At 38.1% G+C, this 20,006-nt stretch overlaps 1 protein-coding gene and 1 long non-coding RNA gene across 2 annotated transcripts in view; one reads left to right on the forward strand and one right to left on the reverse strand.

Moving 5' to 3' along the window:
- LOC124428593 (protein SOB FIVE-LIKE 2-like) overlaps positions 1 to 13,082 on the reverse strand; it is a 25,725-nt gene extending 12,643 nt beyond the window's left edge. The window contains exon 1 of the mRNA XM_046972838.1: positions 12,868 to 13,082. Coding sequence (XP_046828794.1) covers positions 12,868 to 12,992 — 125 coding nt within the window. The 5' untranslated portion in view covers positions 12,993 to 13,082. The remainder of the gene's footprint in view (positions 1 to 12,867) is intronic.
- A 209-nt stretch (positions 13,083 to 13,291) lies between these two features.
- The window catches only part of LOC124428594, a 30,796-nt gene continuing 24,081 nt past the window's right edge, over positions 13,292 to 20,006 (forward strand). Inside the window, exon 1 of the long non-coding RNA XR_006943222.1 lies at positions 13,292 to 18,212. This is a non-coding gene — a long non-coding RNA (uncharacterized LOC124428594). The remainder of the gene's footprint in view (positions 18,213 to 20,006) is intronic.

Here is a 20,006-nt window from a genome sequence, read left to right on the forward strand (position 1 = left end):
GAAGCCATATATATAAATGCATATTACCGATTATGCATCTCTCAACGAACAAAGAATCCGTTTTAATAAGCGAGACAAAGATAAAGTGGGTTGCTGGTTGAAAAAAAAAAATGTGTGGTGTAAGATAATTAATTTGGTATGAGAAATTTTTTTCTTTCATTTTTTTTTTTTCTTTCTTCCTTTTTGTTTTTATCATAAATATCTGTCTCCTTTGCGAGGAAGGAAAAAAAAAGAAAAAGAAAAAAAAAGAAAATACTAATATGACACCTGTCATTTTGACATATAGTTCTATTATTAAGTTTCCTAAGTGATTAATGTCCTAATGTATGTCATTTTTAAATGCCTTATACGTTCGTATGATAATTCTTATGTTGGAAAAATTCAGATCTATACTATATTGCATTCGATCGGTAAATTTGAATCGTCCTGTAGCGAAGAACGAGGTGAGCTAGTGAATCGACGCTGTTATCTGGATGCACGATACGTGCAGACGGGCAGTACGAAACAACATGTTGTCCGAGTCACCGAAACGAAGACACTTTAAGCAAAGCTGCCGGATCGGCTTTGCGAACAGCACTTAAACTGCACTTTCGACGTGGCTGTGTGTTTCTATCTCTATCCCTCTACTCCCTCCCCCCGGCCGCCGGCCAAACCGCTCTCTCTCTCTCTCTCTCTCTCTGTCTCTCTGTCTCTCTTTTCCTCTCTGTCTCTCTCTCTATCTCTCTCTCTCTATCTCTCTCTTACACTTGGTTGGCGCGAGCCTTAACGCGTCCATTTTCATAGAGACTAAATATCGTCGCTTCGACGTCGTCGTTCGAACAGCTACGAAGAAGAGGTGGAGGAGGAGGAGAAGGAGGAAGAGAAGAAGAAGGAGGAAGAGGAGGAGAAGGGCAGAGGAGGGTAAGGACGGTAGTGGTGGAGGTAGTGGCGACGTTGCTCGAAGAGGAGGAAGGGGAGAAGGTGGAGGTGGAGAAGGAGGAGGAGGAAGAGGAGGAGGAGGAGGAGGAGGAGGAGGTGCCGCTGCATCGTGCGACGAGTGCTCGCGCGTGCGACATCGTTCCTCGCGATCGTGCGACGAGTGAAAAGACCGATCCGAGAAACGTTTTAGATCGTATTCCGTGCGATCAAACGATCTTTTTCTTATTCTATATTTGTCTTCTTTTTTTATTTTATTTCCTAATTTTATTCTTCCCCGTGTTACGTTTTCCTATATATATATATATATATACACACACACATATATGTATATATATATATATAATCGTGCTTATATATGTATAATAATGATTATATATGTATAATCGTGATTATTGTGAACATTGGAAATATATTCGATTCTTCGATTGTCCGGTCAAAAAAAAAGGTGAACATGATTTCTGCAAGTTCTAGAAGAGTGTGAGAAAAAGGGACAAAGATACATAGATCAATCAAGAGAGAGAAAGAGAGAGAGAGACAGTGACACATTTTTCTCAAAATTCCCGCTCCTTACTGCGCCTGCGCGTAATCTCGTTATCATACGAAAAAAAAAGAAAAAAAAAAAACAAGAACAAGTGTTCACGATTGTTACAGCTGCCATTCTTTTTGTCATGAAGCAAATTAAACGATTCGATCTTTCAACATTTTTGCATGTGTGTGAGACAAAGAGAAAGAGAGGAGAGAGAGAGAGAGAGAGGGAGAGAGAAAGAGAAAGACCATCGCCGTGCTTTTTTTCATTTTCATCGCATTAAAAGAAAAAAAAAAAGAAAAAAATAAAGCAAAAATAAAGAAAGAAAAAGATTATTTTTATCGTTTTTTAAGATAGGTAGAGCTTCGCTTCTGAATTTCGAAAGAACAATACGATTTTTTTCTATCTCTTTTCTCTTTTGTTTTGTTATTTTATTTTTTTCTTTTTGTGTGTTCGTATTAAACGCGAAACACTAGTCGGCTCGGAACGAGAAGAGATTCTGTTTGCGTCATTGAAGCGAACTCGCGGCCTATCTGAATCTCTCTCTCTCTGTCTCTCTCTCTCTCTCTTTCTATCTATCTATCTATCTATCTATCTATCTCTCTCTCTCTCTCATACACGTTCCCTCTCTCTCTCTCTCTCTCTCTCTTTCTCTCTCTCTCTCTCTCTCATTCTCTCTCTCTCTCTCTCTTTCTCTCTCTCTCTCCTTGTCCGAATGCAACGACGCAGGCACGTCGCATCGATAAAAAGAATCGGAATAGCGCGTAAATCGAGGCTCTCGCGACCTATCGCGAAAGGATTCGTACGAATATCGGTGAATCGAAAACGTGTGCGAGCTCGGCTATAAGATCACCTTGATCTCGACTCGTTAAACGATCCAAGTCTAACCGCATTACCCTGATCGTTAGACCTCCTTTCATATCTTCTGCTTCTTTACTCTTCCTTGATTTCAAACAAGTTCTTTCGTTATCGTTCGTAAAAAAAATACTTCTCGCATTTTCCCTTATTTCGTCTTTAATACTTTTCTTCGTCCTTTATTGTTTGTTACCTTTTTTTTTCTTTTTTTCTTTTTTTTTTTTTTAATTATTTTGACAAGTGAACATTTTTCAATAATAATCCTAGCGTCGCAACGATGTTGGTGCGTGTCCTGAGATCGAATTTTTGTTGATCATCTGAAACTTTAGACAATAATAAGAGTGATTATTCTACCAGCCAAGAGTGGATAACAATCGGTTATTGGATAACTCCGGTGATAAACGACATTGTTTGGAAGATATTTGAATTTGGTGAGTACTTTGTTGAGTAATAAGTTTATTATTCGCAGACAAGTAAGAGAAAATTTGTGTATTTTCTTTCGTTTTTCTTTTTGTTTTTTTTCTCTTTTCATGAATTTTTCGATAAGATTCTTTGAACGAATTCGAAGTTTCGAATCAATCAAAGATCCAGAATGATAAAATAAATCTTAAAGAAAATCTATTTTTCAATTTTTAAACATATTTGAAAGACGATAGAATAAAGCAATGTGCCTTAAAAATGTTTCGTTCTATATACGCGAATATATACTTACGTATGATCTATATACAAAGTATAATAAAACGATGCGATTAAGGCGAAAAGATAATACGATTTTCAGGTCATTTTTTCACGAATATATTGACATTTGTATTCTTATTAAAAGAAAGATATGTTTAAAAGGAACACACAGACGTTTATATACGTAAATACACATATAATCGTATGTATCTGAGAGCTGTCGTATAAAATATTTCAAATGTGTATAACATAGAAACGTATGTGAATTAACTCGATATGATTACGTTTTAAACGTCGATTGACTTTGTAATTTAAACTGAATCCTAGTTGAGATGATAATTATCATCGAAAATATAAGCATAATACCGAACGTTATTTATTAAATTCATTGAAAATAATTATTTAACGTATCATAATGTTTTGTTACAAAAGGTAAAGGGTTATATTATAATATAATGATTATATTCGATGATTAATGATAAATATGTTAATCATGAAATATAATTGATGATCGTCGAATGAAAAATGAAAGGTTATAGGAAAGAAAAGAATATGAAACTATTTCCTATTAATCCTAGACTTTATTGGATCTTCAAGCAGCAAAATTCATATCTCGCGCTTTCAATATCGACGGTTTTCAGTTATTAAGGATTCGGGAGGTTTTTCCGAGAAAATGCGACGATATTAATCTCTAGAGCGTTTTTCGCGTTATCGTCGCTCACGAAATCGTTTTTCCATCGGATCCCGATATCGTCGGATAAGATAGATTTCATAAAGGCGCGCTCGCGTGCGTTCGCGAAAAAGCAAGGTAAAAATTCTTTTCCCGTCCTCGGTGGCTTTCGATAGTGCGTTCGAGTTTGCGTATCGCGATAGAAGAGACGCCATTCCGTCGATTGTTATCGAAGAAAAGAGCGTACGCCGAGTCGTTTGTGCTTTGTGGATGAGTCAGTGCAACAATCGACTTCGAAATCGTTTCGATTGTTTCAATCGTTTCCTTTTTATAAAAATTTCATACAACGTACTCACACATTTTAATCCTCTCATGTACAATTCCTTTAAAGTGTTTTATTCCTTTAATTATGTATAAAATAGCGAAGAATATTTTAATTTTTTTTTTTTTCTTCTTTTTCATATTATTAATTATTATACACTTGACGCATCGTCATTTTCAAACGGAGAAGAAATTATTTTCAATCGATGCAAACGACTACTATTTCGATGGATTTTATTTAGGTTTAATATCGATAATATAATAAATCATCGTCGGACTTAACATTACGATATTTCTACTTTGTACTTACCACTTTAAATATCTAAATAATAAAATGATACTCGATCTAAACTTAATGGATTGACATATCTAAATCCTTTCTTCTCCATCTTTTTCTCTTCACGAATCGGCTTTCGTCAAATAAAACTCTACGTACCGCCTACGCTCACGTTCATTATCTCGGCCGAATATTCAGCTTCTCCCATATCCGTAGCGCGTGAATCAGCCTGTACCTTCATATAGAACTCGGAGCCATTGAAACTCAATGAGGCGAACGAGCAAGCGAACGAGCAAGCGAACGAACGAGCGAACGAACGAGCGAGCGAACGAACGAGCGAGCGAGCGAGCGAGCGAGCGAGCGAACGAACGAGCGAACGAGCGAGCGAACGAACGAACGAACGAACGAACGAACGAACGAACGAGTGAGTGAGTGAGTGAGTAAACGAGAAAGAGATAGATAGCCAGAAGCAGAGAAAGACGAAGGAAAAGAGGAAAGAGAAAGAGAGAGTGAACGGGGCGCGGCCCTATTTTCGGCTGACCGTGGCCCTGCCCTCGGTTCCTCGATCGTTTGTGTGCCACTCGGTGCATTTTACTGCACATACATACATACATACATACATACATACATACACACACATACATACACACGCATGTATACACACATGCGAACGCACATATATATTTAAACTGCTATATCTGTGAGCGATGCATGTAGCCACCGATAGGGAAAGAGAGTGAACGAGAAAGAGAATGAAGGAAGGAAGGACAGGGACAGACGAGTTTATATTTGGCTGGAGGGCGGACCGAGTTCTTTCGTGCATGAACGGCACACTCTATACTCCTTCTTTCTTTTTCCGCTCATATACATATACTATATAAATCTATATATATATATATATATATATATATATATATGCATATATGTAATATATATATACGTATATGTGAATATAGCGAAGAAGAACGAAAGAGAGAAGGGGAATCGGTGGTTCCGGCGTTTTATTATTCGGCACTGTACTTCAAGTTAACCCAGGTCAGTGTGGCAAAAAAGCTACATGTTCGGCCGGTTTCGCAACTTACCGACGAAGAGACGACGTTCACCTTCTCTCTCTCTCTCTCTTTCTCTCTCTCTATCTCTCTCTCTCTCTGTCTGTCTCTTTTTCTCTCTCTTTCTATGTGCATATGAGAATGTAGAGGAAGAGAACGATGCGCACGCATACATGCATTCGACCAGTGCACTCGACCAACTTGCAGAGTTTCTGTGGTATACGTTTTTATGTATGGCGGCGTGTTATGCGTGTATGTCTGCTGTAGGATGCACGTGTGTGTACCACATCCGCCGGCGATGCAACGTGCGTGCAAACGCGTGCAAACTTTTCGTCGCTCGTAACTCGCCTCTGTCGACTGTTTTTCGACGATAACCACCGTTTTTCTCTCCTAAATTTATATACGAATTAATTCTTTTAAATAGCGATAGTGAAACGTTTATCCTTTAATATTTATTTCTTCATTAGTTCTCTATAGAAATTTATTAATATTTTACTGAACAATGTTATTAATTATTTTTCTTTTTTTTTTTATTTTCCTTTAATCTTAACAAAAGCGCCTTTAAATTTCCCCCCCTCCCCCGATAAAATCATCACCGATCGAAAGTTATCAAAAAATTTTTTAGTAAATATAACGCTTCGAAAGTAACTTCATTAGAAAGTTGATCGAACATTCATTAAAAGTATGAGTATATTACATATATATATGTAAATAATATAGATAAAAAAGCGTTAAACAAATGTATTATGTGAAATTTAATCGATTTTGATTGTCAAAATAATTTGGAATATGATCGAGCATTGTATATAAAATACGATAGTACTCTTTAAAAAAAAAAAAAAAGAAAAGAAAAAATATGTCTTGTCGAAGAACAAGTTGAAAAGTTAAATGGTAATATCTATTAATAAATGTAAGTTGCAATCGGTTATTTCCGTTCGCTGACTATTCAAATTATTACAAAATCGTGACGTACAAACGATAAAATAAAAAGCTCCCTAAACGATGTTCCATAAACGAATTTACTTTTTTAATTTAAACGCACATGCAATGAAGTCTGCTTAAAACTTATACATCGAAACGTATGTCCATTTTGTGATTTCTACGAGTAAACCAGTACAACGATCGTTCACAAAAGCGACATTGAGTACGCCGTTGGCGATCGAAAACGATCGGTCGACTAGAAAACAATCGAGTGCTGTCGAAAGAGAGAAACCAAATCGGTGGAGCGAAAATGAAGCCGAACTCCCGAAAGCTCGTATATATATAAAAAAAAAAAAAAAAAAAAAAGAAAAAAGAAAGAAGGAAAAAAGAAAAAAAGAGAAAGAGAGAGAGAGAGAGAGAGAGAAAAAAGAAAAAAAGAGAGAAAAGGGTGGTGGAACGAGAGAATAAGAGAAAGAGGAGAGTAGCGTGTTAACCCAGTGCATGAAATAAAAAGAGACGAAGAATCGTGGAAGGGGTCGCTCGTACGGTAGTTTCGCCAGTTAGCCGGCTTTAAAACAGCTGCCAAATTTCCCTCTCACCCGAGAGAGTGAGAGTGACCCATCGAGAGTGAGTGTGTTCCACATACCATCTCTCTCTTTCTCTCCTTCTCTCTCTCTCTCTCTCTCTCTTTCTCTCTTTCTCTCTTTCTCACCGATAGGACGCCGACATAGAACTGCAAAGTACAGCGTCGACGCAGCGTTTCGCGTCTCGTGCATCCTTCTCTCTCTCTCTCTCTCTCTCTCTCTCTCTCTTCCTCTTGCTCTCTCTCATTCTATGATAGAGAGAGAGAGAAATTGCATGTGTGTGTATTCTCCGTGCTTCAATGTGCGTGGCTGGGCCATTTGCGAGCATTCATACTCGCCCTCCTACGTTTGTATGCACGTTGTATATTCGTCGTCCCTGCATTGTCGAGTTATCCTACGAAACGCACGGCAAATTTTCGAGCTCATGCTTTCGAGAGATTTCATGAATCCTGCTTCTACACTCTACGCTTTGAATCGGTTTAGAATCGCCTTTTTTTCGGTAAAATTCGAATACCAAAAGTATGAAACTACTTTTTCGAATGTTTAGAATTAGGTCGATTTATTCTGATAGTTAAATTGATATCTCATTGTTTTAAGGAAAAACAAAATCTCATTGGATTTTTATCTAATTAACATTAACATAGTTGCTCTAATAAGTTGTTCTAAAGTGGCTAAATAAAATGAAAGAAAAAAATATATATAACAATCATCGTGCAATATGTATTAAAAGTCTATCTAATAGAATATAACATCTATCATGCAACGATTTACGATAATCATTTGTCTAATGGAATCATTGTATAGAAATCATTGTACAGAAATCATTCTATATATTGAATCATTGTAGACAAATTGTATAATCGATAAATCATGTACGTTAACTGTTCCTTTTCTTTTTCCTTTTTGTTTGATTGCAACGCGTCGGTATAAAAAAAAGAAATCGTATCGTGTCTAGATTTCGCGTCGAAGAGCTATTTGTAAGAGGACAACGGTTGAAAGGACACGCTAGAAATACGTAGGATTTTCTATTGAAACGTTTGGTGCCTCGAAATCGTTTGGTTCCTCGTATTTTCTGGGAACGGAGCAACAAGTAGTAACGGCGTTTATATCGTAGCCCGTTGGATACCTCGTTGTATGCTCTGAATGTGTTCGTACACGCACATACACATTTCTATTCCAAGCGTATGTAAACTCTATCCGTATATAGACATAGTATAATAGTACTATGTAGTAAATACCTATACCAATAAAGATAAATTCACACGTGTATATATATATATATATATATATATATATATATACATATATATATACATATATACTTATATATACGTGTGTGTATGTAAAGACACACAAGTATATAGGTCGGCTGCAGCAGCCGCCGACAGCTGATGTGGTAACAGCCAAGCAGCTCTGTGGTGTTAGCGTGGACTCGGTTATCCCCAAAATTTTCCAAGTGGATTCGAGTGGGGTGGCTCGCTCACTATGTTCATCTCATATTCTGAAATATACCTGTGCGCATCTACGAGCAACGAACTCATCCGTATAAATCACTTTTCCTCCTCTATTTTCGTCTCTCTTCTTCTCGTTTATACGTTATATCAAATACGTTGACTCGACCGTTCAATTTTCGACGTACAACTATAATCGTTTTATTTACAATTATTTACTTCTGAATTATTCTTTTTTCTTTTTAAATTATAAGTAAATTGGAATTTATTTAAATCGAAGGAAAACAATTATATAATTAAATCGAGTTGATATACGCCTAAAGGAAATTTTTCATTTCTTACTATAATAATGATTACTCGCGGAGATGAATAATGAATGAATCGACCGGATGTGATAAAAAAAATCGCGAATTTCTATTTTTCTATTGTTAGTCATGCGCGTTCTTAATCATGTAAAATTTGCAACAAAATTTGAAAGAAATTGAAGAAAACGTTCGAAATAGTCGAAATATTATAGAAAAAAAAAAAAAAAAAAAAACAAAAGAAAAACAAAAACAAAAAAACGATTCGACAAAAACAAATTGGAATTCGGTTTGTTTTGAAAGTAGAATGGAATTTATTTCGGCTCGTCGGTCGTTGCACTTATTTGTTACCGTGCCAAGCGAGCTACGTCAATGCCGACTGTACCCAGCTCGTCGTTATATACATACTACTCTATATACGTATGTGCATTGTGCACATAACTAGTTCCCTGTGCAACAAGTAGGTATAGCCGAAATATGACTAAACGAGAAAGAGAAAGACGGAGAGAGAGAGAGAGAGAAAGAGAGAGAGATAGAGAGAACAAGCGTGAAATCGTAAATTCTCTGCATCCAAAAGGAATACGTATCTTTATTCAGATAATTAAAATTTATTTTTTTTTTTTTTTTATATATCGACAATTCTATTCCAAATAATTTAGATAAAAATTTTTATAAGAATTTCTTTTTCCTTATTTCTTATGCCATTTAAATATATTCCATTGTATTTTCTGATTATTAATCTTACCGTGAATGAATTCTTAGTAGTACGTAAAGGAAAGAAACTTAGATAGAACGAGAAAAGGCGAGAGAGAGAGAGAGAGAGAGAGAGAGAGAGAGAGAGAAAGAGAAAAAAAGAGAGAGAGAGAGAAAGAGGGAAGAAGAATTCGAGGAAAGAATCGAAACAGAGAGGCAACGACGATCCTGACGTCGCGCATTCCAGGCAAATCACTCTAGCTTGGTTTAGGCGTTTTCCAAGCTTTGCCTCGAGTCTCACGATTCTCGAAAGGCGATTCGAATGCAACGAACGAGTCTTTGCTCGGTCGATACTTGGACTGTTAAAATCCTTACTGAATCGTTATTGAGCGATAGTACGAATACGTAGAAATTTATTCGTAAAAGAACTTTTGCTGGAAATGATAAAAATTCAAACGATATTTCTATCATCGATTTGAAAAAGTCAAAAAAAAATCTAAGCAGTAATACGATCATAGATCGTTTGGAAAAGATCATTAGATCAAGGGCTTAGTCGTCGTCGTTGTCGTCGGAGAAAGGCGATGATTTACTTGGAGTTTATCAAGCTCGGCGAGTACTTACTCGCGACGGCTCGAGTACTTGCGTAATACCAATTACGGTGCATACGATACTTGGGAGTAAACATCGGACTCGTTAGGAGCGTTCATGCGATGCATTTATTGCTCGCACGAGGAAGACCGCACATTCGGATAGAGAGATCTATCGTCGATGATAATAGTCGCGATTACGTCACGTGTCGAAGTTTAAGTAATTCAATGAGCCCAAACGTTTTCAACTTTTCTTATTCATCGAACGAAAAATTTGATCTCTTTCGATCGAGTTCCTTCTATCGACCTTGAAGGAATGATCGGTACCTATCGATTATTTCAAGAAGACACTTTCAAGTGTAAAAAAAAACAAAAAAAAAATGTATCATCTTCGTGGAAGATGAACGTTCGACGAGATGCCGCGCATAACTTTAGCGGCGTGACGTCGACGGTGCAACTCGGCCGATACGATAAGCAGAGATACGGTCAAGGCCTCATGGGACGGCGGCCTATCCGTTCCCTTTCCAACATACCGCCTGAATGGCGGAACAAGCGGAACGTTCAAGCATCTCGTCTATCAGGCAACCTTTCTATCTTATCGCAGCATCCACCGTGCCATTGGATACTATTCATGTACATTCGTAGTTAATCGAGATTCGGTTGTTATTGCATATATTTATCCGTGCGTAGATCGTTAGAGTGGGAAAAGAAACGTTCGCAGTTGGTTGGCTGGTTGTAAGAATTTGGTTGAAACCTTCGGCCAGCGCGATTGGCCCGACTGACCCACTGGCAATGACCTTGTGTCCAACGTGAAGACCCGATTGCTCGTAGGGGCAGGCTCAGTCTCGTCTCGAATAAATTCGACGATGTTCGGCTCCGAGCCGAACCTTGCCGAAGGGAGAAAGAGAAAAAAAGAGAGAGAGAGAGAGAGAGAGAGAGAAAGAGCGAAAGAAAAAGAGCTCCAAAAGAACAAAGAAAGAGAGGGGAAGGAAGATCTCTACTGCCGACGCAGCTGCCTCCTCCTTCTCCCTCTTTCCTCTCGCATACTCGTCTCATGGCCGAATTTCGCTTCGTCTCTCGTTTCTTCTATCATGCGATCTTACTTTCCATTGTCGTCAACGCATTGAAATCATTCGGGGAAAGTATTTCATATTCTTTTTCTTATTTTTTTTCTTTTCTTCTTCTTCTTCTTCTTCTTCTATAAATCATATATATTTAATTAATTTGATTTTTTTTTCCTCATTATAACGAGCGTTTCGGACTATTTCACGAGACAAGTGAAAAAAAATGGCACACTATGCTGGTTTCTTCTTCAAACGTAATCCGACGAGAGTGAAGATATCGTCTTTGACTTGACGACTTTCCTTCTCTCTCTCTCTCTCTCTCTCTCTCTCTCTCTCTCTCTCTCTCTTTCTCTCTCTCTCTCTCTATCTCTTTTTTTTCTTCTTTTTCTTCTTGCCTTCTTTCTTTCTTTCTCTCGTTCGCGGTCGATAAATAATTCATGCCTCTTTTCGACGGAGAATAACATTTGCCTTGCGTAGCCTTGTCACGCTCCTTGATCCCCGGGAAGCGAGACGTTAACTCGGCCGTAGCCACGATCGTTCGAGGGCGCGAATTTCTTCAAGAAAAAAAAAAAAAAGAAAAAAAAAGAAAGAAAGAAAGAAAGAAAGAAAGAAAGAGAGAGAGAGAGAGAGAAAGAGGAGGAATTTTTTTATCGAACAAAGGACGACGGAGAGACTGATTCTTTTTTTAAATTTGGATACTATTGGCCAAAAGTCCTTGCATGCTTTCTCTTCTTCTCTCGTTATCCTTCATTTCGAACATAATTTCGTGAATACGAACGTGAGACGAGCGCGAACGATAGAATGAGAGAACAACACCGAATTCAATCCGAAGGTTTTCTCTTTTATTTCTTCCCATCGTGGTGAGCTACCATCGTCACGGTATGTCACGCGTTCTTGCGTGCTTCACGTCATAGGGGCATCGAAATTTTAATATTAGACTTCGTACCAGTTCCTTTTTGCGACAATAGAATAAAGAACAAATATTCCTTCTCTCTATCTATCTCTCTCTCTCTCTCTCTCTCTCTCTCTCTCTCTTTCTTTGTCTTTCTGTTTGTCTCTTTTTGTCTGATTCGAGACTTTTTTGGAAAATATAGTTTATAAATCGAAATTGATACCTAAGAAGACACGAGGAAAAGGAGAGGATGAGAGGGAAGAGAGATCGAGAGAAGATCTTACACTCGGTAAGAAATCTGATAGCTCATGACAGGGTCACAACGGTCGGTGGCGATCGGTGTGAATCTAAAACGCGCACTAGTGAGGATTTCGTGCGCGTATAGCTCCGCCTCTCACTCTCCTATCCGGGCTGCTCTAAACAAATGAATCATGCTCCAAAATGGCCGACTGAATTTAGACATCACGTGGCACCGGGGTGCGCACGCCCGCACGCACACACACGCACCCATTCGTTCTTTCGTTTCACTTATCATCATCATTTTTATAACAAAGGACACAATAACTTTAGATAATTTTTATTGTCAAAATAAAATACGTATCTTGCGTGAGAAGTGAAGGATAAAAAATTATCTTAAGATCCTTTATATTTTATTAGAACTTTCTAAACAATTAATTATTTAACTTATTTCATTTTTATGTTGTCTCTTGTTTCAAAAAAAAGAGAAAAAAAAAAGTAAAAGAATTTCATCGTTCCTATTATAGTATTATCTAAATATTTCGTTAGAGTTCAATTTTATAAAAAAAAAAATTTAAGGCCTCAAATTTATAAGGACAAAAAAAAAGCGATCGAGAGAAAAAGAATCGAAGACATGTTTAGGATCGTCCATTATCGCAGTTTCTAAGTCTCCTCGTTGCGTTGGTAGGCGTAGATTTTTCGGTAGGTGGCGCAATCATTGGCTCGCCAAAGAGAAAGGCTTTGGAGTGAGCTGACTGCCTACACGCGTGTTCGTTTGCGCGCACGTATAGCGCCGCACAGTTTAGAAGGCCGACGGAAAATTTAATGTCAAGTATACCTACATGGAATCAGATTTGCGGTGAAGCGTCGCGTCGTTATCATCGTCGTCGTCGTCGTCGTCGTCGTCGTCGTCGTCGTCATCGACGTCGTCGTCGCCGTTGTACTTGACAATCGACGTCCTCCACATCAATCCTACCTCAATAGTGTCAACGCTATTAACATGCGATTCTTCATTTATATCTATTTCTTCTTCATAACTGTTTTCTTCTAATTTGTTTATTGCGTATTATATACTTGTTTTCTATTTCATTAAATAATGCTAGTTTCGAGTTGATTTTAAATAAATATTGTTAAATAAATTATAAGAAATTTATTATAATGAAATGACACTTTTATATGCATCAATCTGATATATACATTTTTCTTCATTCTAATCTATCTCAATACATATATATATATATATATATATATATATGTATACATAATAAGATATGGATATATTAACAATGATAAAATATTGCGATGAAAGTAATCTTTATATTAACTTTTCAATTTTTCAATTTTTTTGAAATTTGATAACTAAAATGCTCATATACGCTTCTAAAACACCGGAATTTTGTGTGAACATTGCATAACTACATCCGAGTATATCAGAGAGAGAGAGAGAGAGAGAGAGAGAGAGAGAGAGAGAGAGAGAGAAAGAGAGAGAGAGAGAGAAGACATAGACAAAGAGGATGAGGAGAAGGAGGAAGAGTCATCGTTGGTGAAGCGCCCTATCTAATCTCCTACACTTTCGGCTGCCATCTTGAAAGCAAAGAGCCGTGCCCCACGGATTATCTAACGAATTTCTAAAGCGTTCGCCTATCCCAAGGTCTCAACCGTTTTCTCTCTCTCTCTCTTTCTCTCACGTGTCACTTTTCCCTTCCTTCTCGACCACTCTGATCAGTCACTCTTCTTAACTGTCCGTCTCTCCAAACTGTGCCACGCCTCGATCCTCTGTCTCTTTCTCCCTTCCTCAATCTATCCCCCACCTCCTCTTATCCATATGATTCTTTAAAATGGTGCGGAAGATATCGAACGAGCGGCGAACGATAAGATACGACGATAAGCAGGGGATCGCGTTTGTTCGAATTTTATCTAGCTCGAATCGAGCTAGAGCTTTCGAACGAGGAGGCGGGAAAGTGAAGAAACGTTGAAAAATTCTATGCTTTTCGTCTTTCAATAGCTTACTCTTTCGTTGATCGAACACTTCGAACCGTGAAAGATAGTATATATTCTGTTGTAAGCAAAAAGAGGTCACGATAAGAAACGAAAAAAAGTAAGACGATTCTTGCTACACTAAATGAAAGAAAAAAAAAAAAAAGAAAAAAAGAAAAAAGGAAGAAAAAAGAAAAATTATATTTTCTCAATATTATCGAATCATACTTAATCATTTTGCATGGAAGATGTTTTCCTATATGTTAACTTTTCGATTTTTATCGAAAATAAATAAATATTATTCTCTTTCATATATTATTAAATTCATATATCGTTTGTTAATTATTCGTAAAAACAAAAAAAAAAGAAATCAAAAAAATGATTTAAATATTGCATATGAGAGGATTAAATCTCTTTATTCCGTTTGAAAGTTTGCGAATAGACAACGTTCTAGCTGGCGATTAGACTTTAAATTTCAAATCGCAGCAGTGACTGCATTAAATTGTCTCCTATTAAAAGTGTCATGGCCATGCTCAGAGAGAGATAAAAAGAGAGAGAGAGAGAGAGAGAGAGAGAGAGAGAGAGAACATCGAGTATTGCGGCACAACGAGAACGTAGTGTTCTCGAGTCTTGAAAAATTTTGGTGAATGCAAAGGAAACGATAAAGAGGGAAACCGCGAACGATAAAACGAGGTCGGTAAGACGATTAATATCCGCGATATTATTACCTAACCTAACGGAGATAGCAAACGGTTAGTCGGGCGTGAAGATCCCGTGCTTTTTTTTCCTCTCTTTTTCGCCTCTTACAATCGATCGATCGATTGAAATCGATACGATATCTTGAAATATCAAAACGTGCTAAAGTCCAACAAATCCACATTCTCTTCTCTCATTGGCGTCAAACGGAAAAACGTGTAAGATTGTTGTAAAAAGTGCATTAACGTATTCGCTATTGCAATTACTCTATAATCATCATCGATGATCGATGATATTAAATTTATTCATTGCTCTATAACATGAAAAAGTTTGTTAATGTAGAATTATTTTTCATTTCAATTATATGTTTCTTCTATATTTATAATGGACAATGTGTCAATTGTTATTATTAACGATTAGATTTTAAAGTAAACAAACATAACGTGTCAATTCGATGAATTATTTTAAAATCGTAAGAAAACCAAAGCGAGTCAAAACATTACTAATATTCGCAATAATACGTTATCTTTTTTTCTGCAATTTCTTTTTTTTTTTTTCACTTTTCGTATCAAAAATTTATCATCGAGAGCGACCGAGTGCATTGTGCGTATTATTGATAAGAGTAGGTACAGTATCATCCTACGCAATAATTAATCATTATATTTTTGCAATAATAAAAGTGTGGTATTGTTGTCTGAAAAAATTAGCATGACAGTGAACGTGTTAAAAGCGATCTATGACCGTAAGACAAAGCTATGTTATACGATCGTCGAAACAGGTTCCGAGCGCACTCGAGTGTCGCGCGTCGTTAACGCAACGCAACAACGAAAGGAGCGTGCTCGGTTCTCTAAAAATAGAAGTTGATGTCTTCGACTAACTAACGCGCGTACTTCGAATCGGCCGGTTAGAACGAAACAAAGACGCGAGAACGTTTGCTTCTAATCGAGCTCGCGTGTTGCGCGTTGGAAAGAGAGAGAGAGAGAGAGAGAGAGAGAGAGAGAGAGAGAGAGAGAGAGAAAGAGAGAGAGAGAGAAAGAGAAAGAGAGAGAGAAGATGCAAGGATCGATACCTTCGAAGCGTCGACCGAGAAAACTGCGTCGTTCTCCGTTAACGCCCGCGGTGTATCCGGAAAGCAACTTCTTAACCTGTTGATGCCCGGCTTATTTAAACTTGCCGCCTTTCAAACTCTCCATTTCCTATCGATTTAGAAAAGAAATTCGTTCAAGATCCTAACACTTCAAATATTTTATACGTAAATACATGTTTTCTCTCTCTCTCTCTCTCTCTCTCTCTCTCTCTCTCTCTCCTTCTCGATATATTATATGAACATAGATTCTGATCATGAAATATAGATTCGCATAAATTAGCACGAAGTAAGAAGTAAGCTATGAATGAATATAAAAAGAAAAAAAAACAAACTATCTTCAAAATTGTCATAGATCATGGATCGAAGATTAATCGATAGGAAAATGAGTAAATCTCTTATAAATTTACTAAAGATTTCATAATACATGTTATTGAGAAGAAATGCGAGAGAAAATCGAGGAATTTTCAAGTGCATTCGGGACCTCGTACTTTCGGCGAAAGTTTGAAAAGGGCGAGGAGACTTCGTGTTTGCCGGTCGAAGAAGAAAGAGGAGTAGGAGGAGAAGGAGGAGGAGGAGAGGAGAGGAGAGGAGTGGAGAAGAGAGGAGACGATAGGAGGAGGGGGAAGAGTAGTAGTTGCACGTTGAGGGGCGCGTGCAGTGCATGCACGTGTATCGGGAGAGAGAGAGAAAGAGAATGAGAGTAGAGTAGAGTAGAGTAGAGTAGAGTGTTTCATCGTCACCGTCATCGTCACTGTCGTCGTCGTCGTCGCCGTCGTCGTCGTCGTCGTCGGATGCGCGCGCGCGCTCGCGCGCACCTCTAGTCGGACTCCTACTAGTCGAGGTGGTGGTGGTGGTGGTGATGGTAGCAATGGTAGTGGTGGTGCTGGTGGTGGTTGATGCTGCTGCTGGTGGTGGTGGTGGTGGTGCTGGTGGTGGTGCTGGTGGTGGTGGTGGTGGTGGTGGTGTACAATAGTGGTGGGGAGTAGAGGTGGTGGATGGCGGCGCTCTAAGCGCGGCGCGACGCGCCGTCGAGACGCGGATGCAGTTACGGGAGCGCAGCGCGACCAAACGCAACTCGACAGACGTCGCATATCCGGATCAAACGTCGAGGTCTGCCTGCCTGCCTGTCTGCCCGCCTGCCCGCCTGTTTCTCCTCTCTGTCCGTCGTTAATCGTTGAAAAAAAGGGAGAGAGAGAGACAGAGAAGGAGAGAGATATATATAGAGAGAGAGAGAGAGAGAAAGAGAGAGAGATCTTATATTCGATTTCAAGGAAGAAGAAGATAGGAGTGCGTAAGAGAGAGAGAGAGAGAGAGAGAGAGAAAGAAAGAGAGACTGTCGGTGAAGTATTTGTGTAGTATATCTGTGCAAAAGAGAAAAAGAGAGAAAGAGAAAATCTGTTCTTGTTCGTTATTATCGTTTTGCCGCTCGGTGTATAAAACCGTTGCTGTTGTTGTTGCTGTTGCTCTTCTCGAGCAAAAGTGTGCGTTTTTGGGAAGAAGAAGAGGAGGAGGAGGAGGAGGAGAAGGAAATAGAGAGAGAAGAAAAAGAGGAAGAGGAGGAGGAGGAGGAGAAGAAGGAAGAAGAGGAGGAGAAGGAGGAGGAGGAGGTGGTGATGGTGGTGGTGGTGGTGGATAAGGCGGACTTTTCATGGCAAACGTTTACCGGTGGATCGAGTCCTTGAAGAAAAGACAGCCAGCAAGTCGATGCATTCTTCCTCTAGATCTTTACGTCTACGTCGATTCGGAAAACGGTAATAACGACGATTAACGGAGGAGTAAAAAGAAGGATCTTTTGGATCGGTGAAACGCGCGCGCATCTGAACTAGCGCTCGTGTCCGAAGAGGAGGCGGAGGAGGAGGAGGAGGAGGAGGAGGAGAGGGAAAGGGAGAGGGGGAGGACGAGGAGGAGGAGAGCAACAGGCTCTCCTTCGGTCGGTGACGCAAGGAGGAGGAGGAGGAGGAGGAGGAGGAGGTGGAGAAGGTGGTGGTTGAGAAGAGTTCCAGTCGATTTCGTTGTCGTCGTCGTGTGCTCTCCCATATCTACTTATATATTCGAGAAATATCATTTTTAAATATCTTCGAGCATTTATCTTAATTCATCGTGTCTCGTGTATCACCCGTCCGTATAGATAAAAAAAAAAAAAAAAAAGAAAAAAAAAGAATAAGACAGATAAAGGAGTTTCTTCTGTGTTTCTTCTTTTCCTGTGTACATTTAAGAAGATTAAAAAGTATGACGAAAAGAAGGAGGACTCGACCGTTGTTGCATCGAGAAGATCGGCTCTCGCTGATTGGAGGACACTGTTCGCTGATCATCCTCGGATTTTGAAGGAATCATCTTTAAAAAAAGAAAGAGAGAGGGAGGGAGAGAAAGAGAAAGAGAGAGGAGGGGGGAAGAAAAAAGAAAAAGAGTTCGCGCAACACGCGATCAGTGAGTATCATTATTCACCGTTCTTACTACGAAACGTTTTATTCTTCCTTCGAATGGAATAGAAAGAGAGAGAGAGAGAGAGAGAGAGAGAGAGAGAGAGAGAGAGAGAGAGAGAGAGAGAGAGAGAATGCACGTGTTCTTTGGTGCATGACAAAGAGAAAGATAGGACCATTCGTAATATATAACGACTCAAATATCAAAATGGCCGAAAAGGTTGTTCACGCGGAATTGCTCGGTCTACTTTTCGATTCTCTTTGAGTTATCTATGTTTTGTTGGGAACGATCAAAAGACGATAAGATTTTTTCTTTTTTTTTTTCTTTTTTTTTCTTTTTTAATACAAACATATTTTCTTCGGTTCAATCTGCACCAAGTGACGCGATTTTCAACGCTAGAAAATTTCTTCTCTTTTTCTTTCTCTTTCTTTATCGTTGCTTCCTTTCTTGTACGTTTTCGAATCAGAATCGTAGAGAAATCGTGTCAAATCGTTAGAAAAGTGGCAATCCTAACGTTTTAGTCTCTTTGTTTTATTACGAGGTGACTTCTCGTAGAAGGAATTCCTTTTTTTTTATCTATCGAAAAGTATCTAAATCGGTCCAATCTCGCTGCATCATCGAATACAAAGACAATCTTGAGGATAAGCGACCGACTTGGAACTTGAAAGTCAGCCGACTTTTAACTTCCACCTTTCGCCAAGGTCGCATAGTTCGTTCGCTACCGGTAAACGGGTTTTCGTTATGCGAATCTAATGATCCTAGTGATTCCATAGAGTTTCCTCGTCTATTCCGATTATTGTATTATTCGATTAAAAGATTACAATAATATATAATTCTTATTTATTCTTATATCTAACGTCATGTATAATCTTCGATAGATCTAAAGAGGAAAGTTCGATGAATTTTCGAAATAATCTTAGACGATGATTTTCCCGTAAGAACGAAGAAATATATCTTTGTAAATACATTTCACAACGTCGCGTGTCTGTTGAGAATCGATTACATGTCGTTGGACTATGGCCGAATACGAATTGCAATGGTTTGTTTAGAACTTAATTAGAATGCATGCAAATGCAGTAAAATAGATAAAAACGCATCCTCGAAGTCGAAATGAATTTAATTAGAGACTACAACTTGTCAATATTTTCTTACATCGTCTAATATATTACGAAAAGAGAAAAACAACTTTTTTTCTTTTTTTAGAAAGATCGAGATTAGGAACAAAAAAGAAAAAAAAGAAAAAAAAAGAAAAAGAAAAAAAAGAATAAACGATAGATCGAACAAAGAAGAGCATGCGATTGTTTTACGAATAAAGGAAGTGACTCGTAGGAGACGAATAAAAGACTCATTGAGATGATTCATTTCGTCCACGGATTCGTGACACGAGACTTGTCATTCGGATAAAATCATATTATTAGTTAGGAAATCGTGCTAATGTTCAAATCTTTAATATGCGCCCGGAGAATTCGACGTGGATGACACGTTTTTAGAGGGAAATCGTCAACTGTGAATGATTGTTTCGTCGTTGCCAGTAAATCATCCGAATATTTTCGTTAATATCAAATTTGTACGTATACAATTATTATAGTAGTTGATACCGTTATTATAATTATTATTCACATAGTTATATTAGTGCATATATATATATATATATATATATATAAATAATATATATATAATGTTTATACGAATATGTTATGTGCATTCAAAGTTATCAAATGCATACAAGCGAGATACCAAAATCGAATTCAAACATTTGATAATAAATATATAAAAGTAAATGATGAACGAGATATATAT

This window comes from Vespa crabro, chromosome 13, assembly GCF_910589235.1.
Source record: "Vespa crabro chromosome 13, iyVesCrab1.2, whole genome shotgun sequence".
In the NCBI taxonomy this organism is placed as follows: domain Eukaryota; kingdom Metazoa; phylum Arthropoda; class Insecta; order Hymenoptera; family Vespidae; genus Vespa; species Vespa crabro.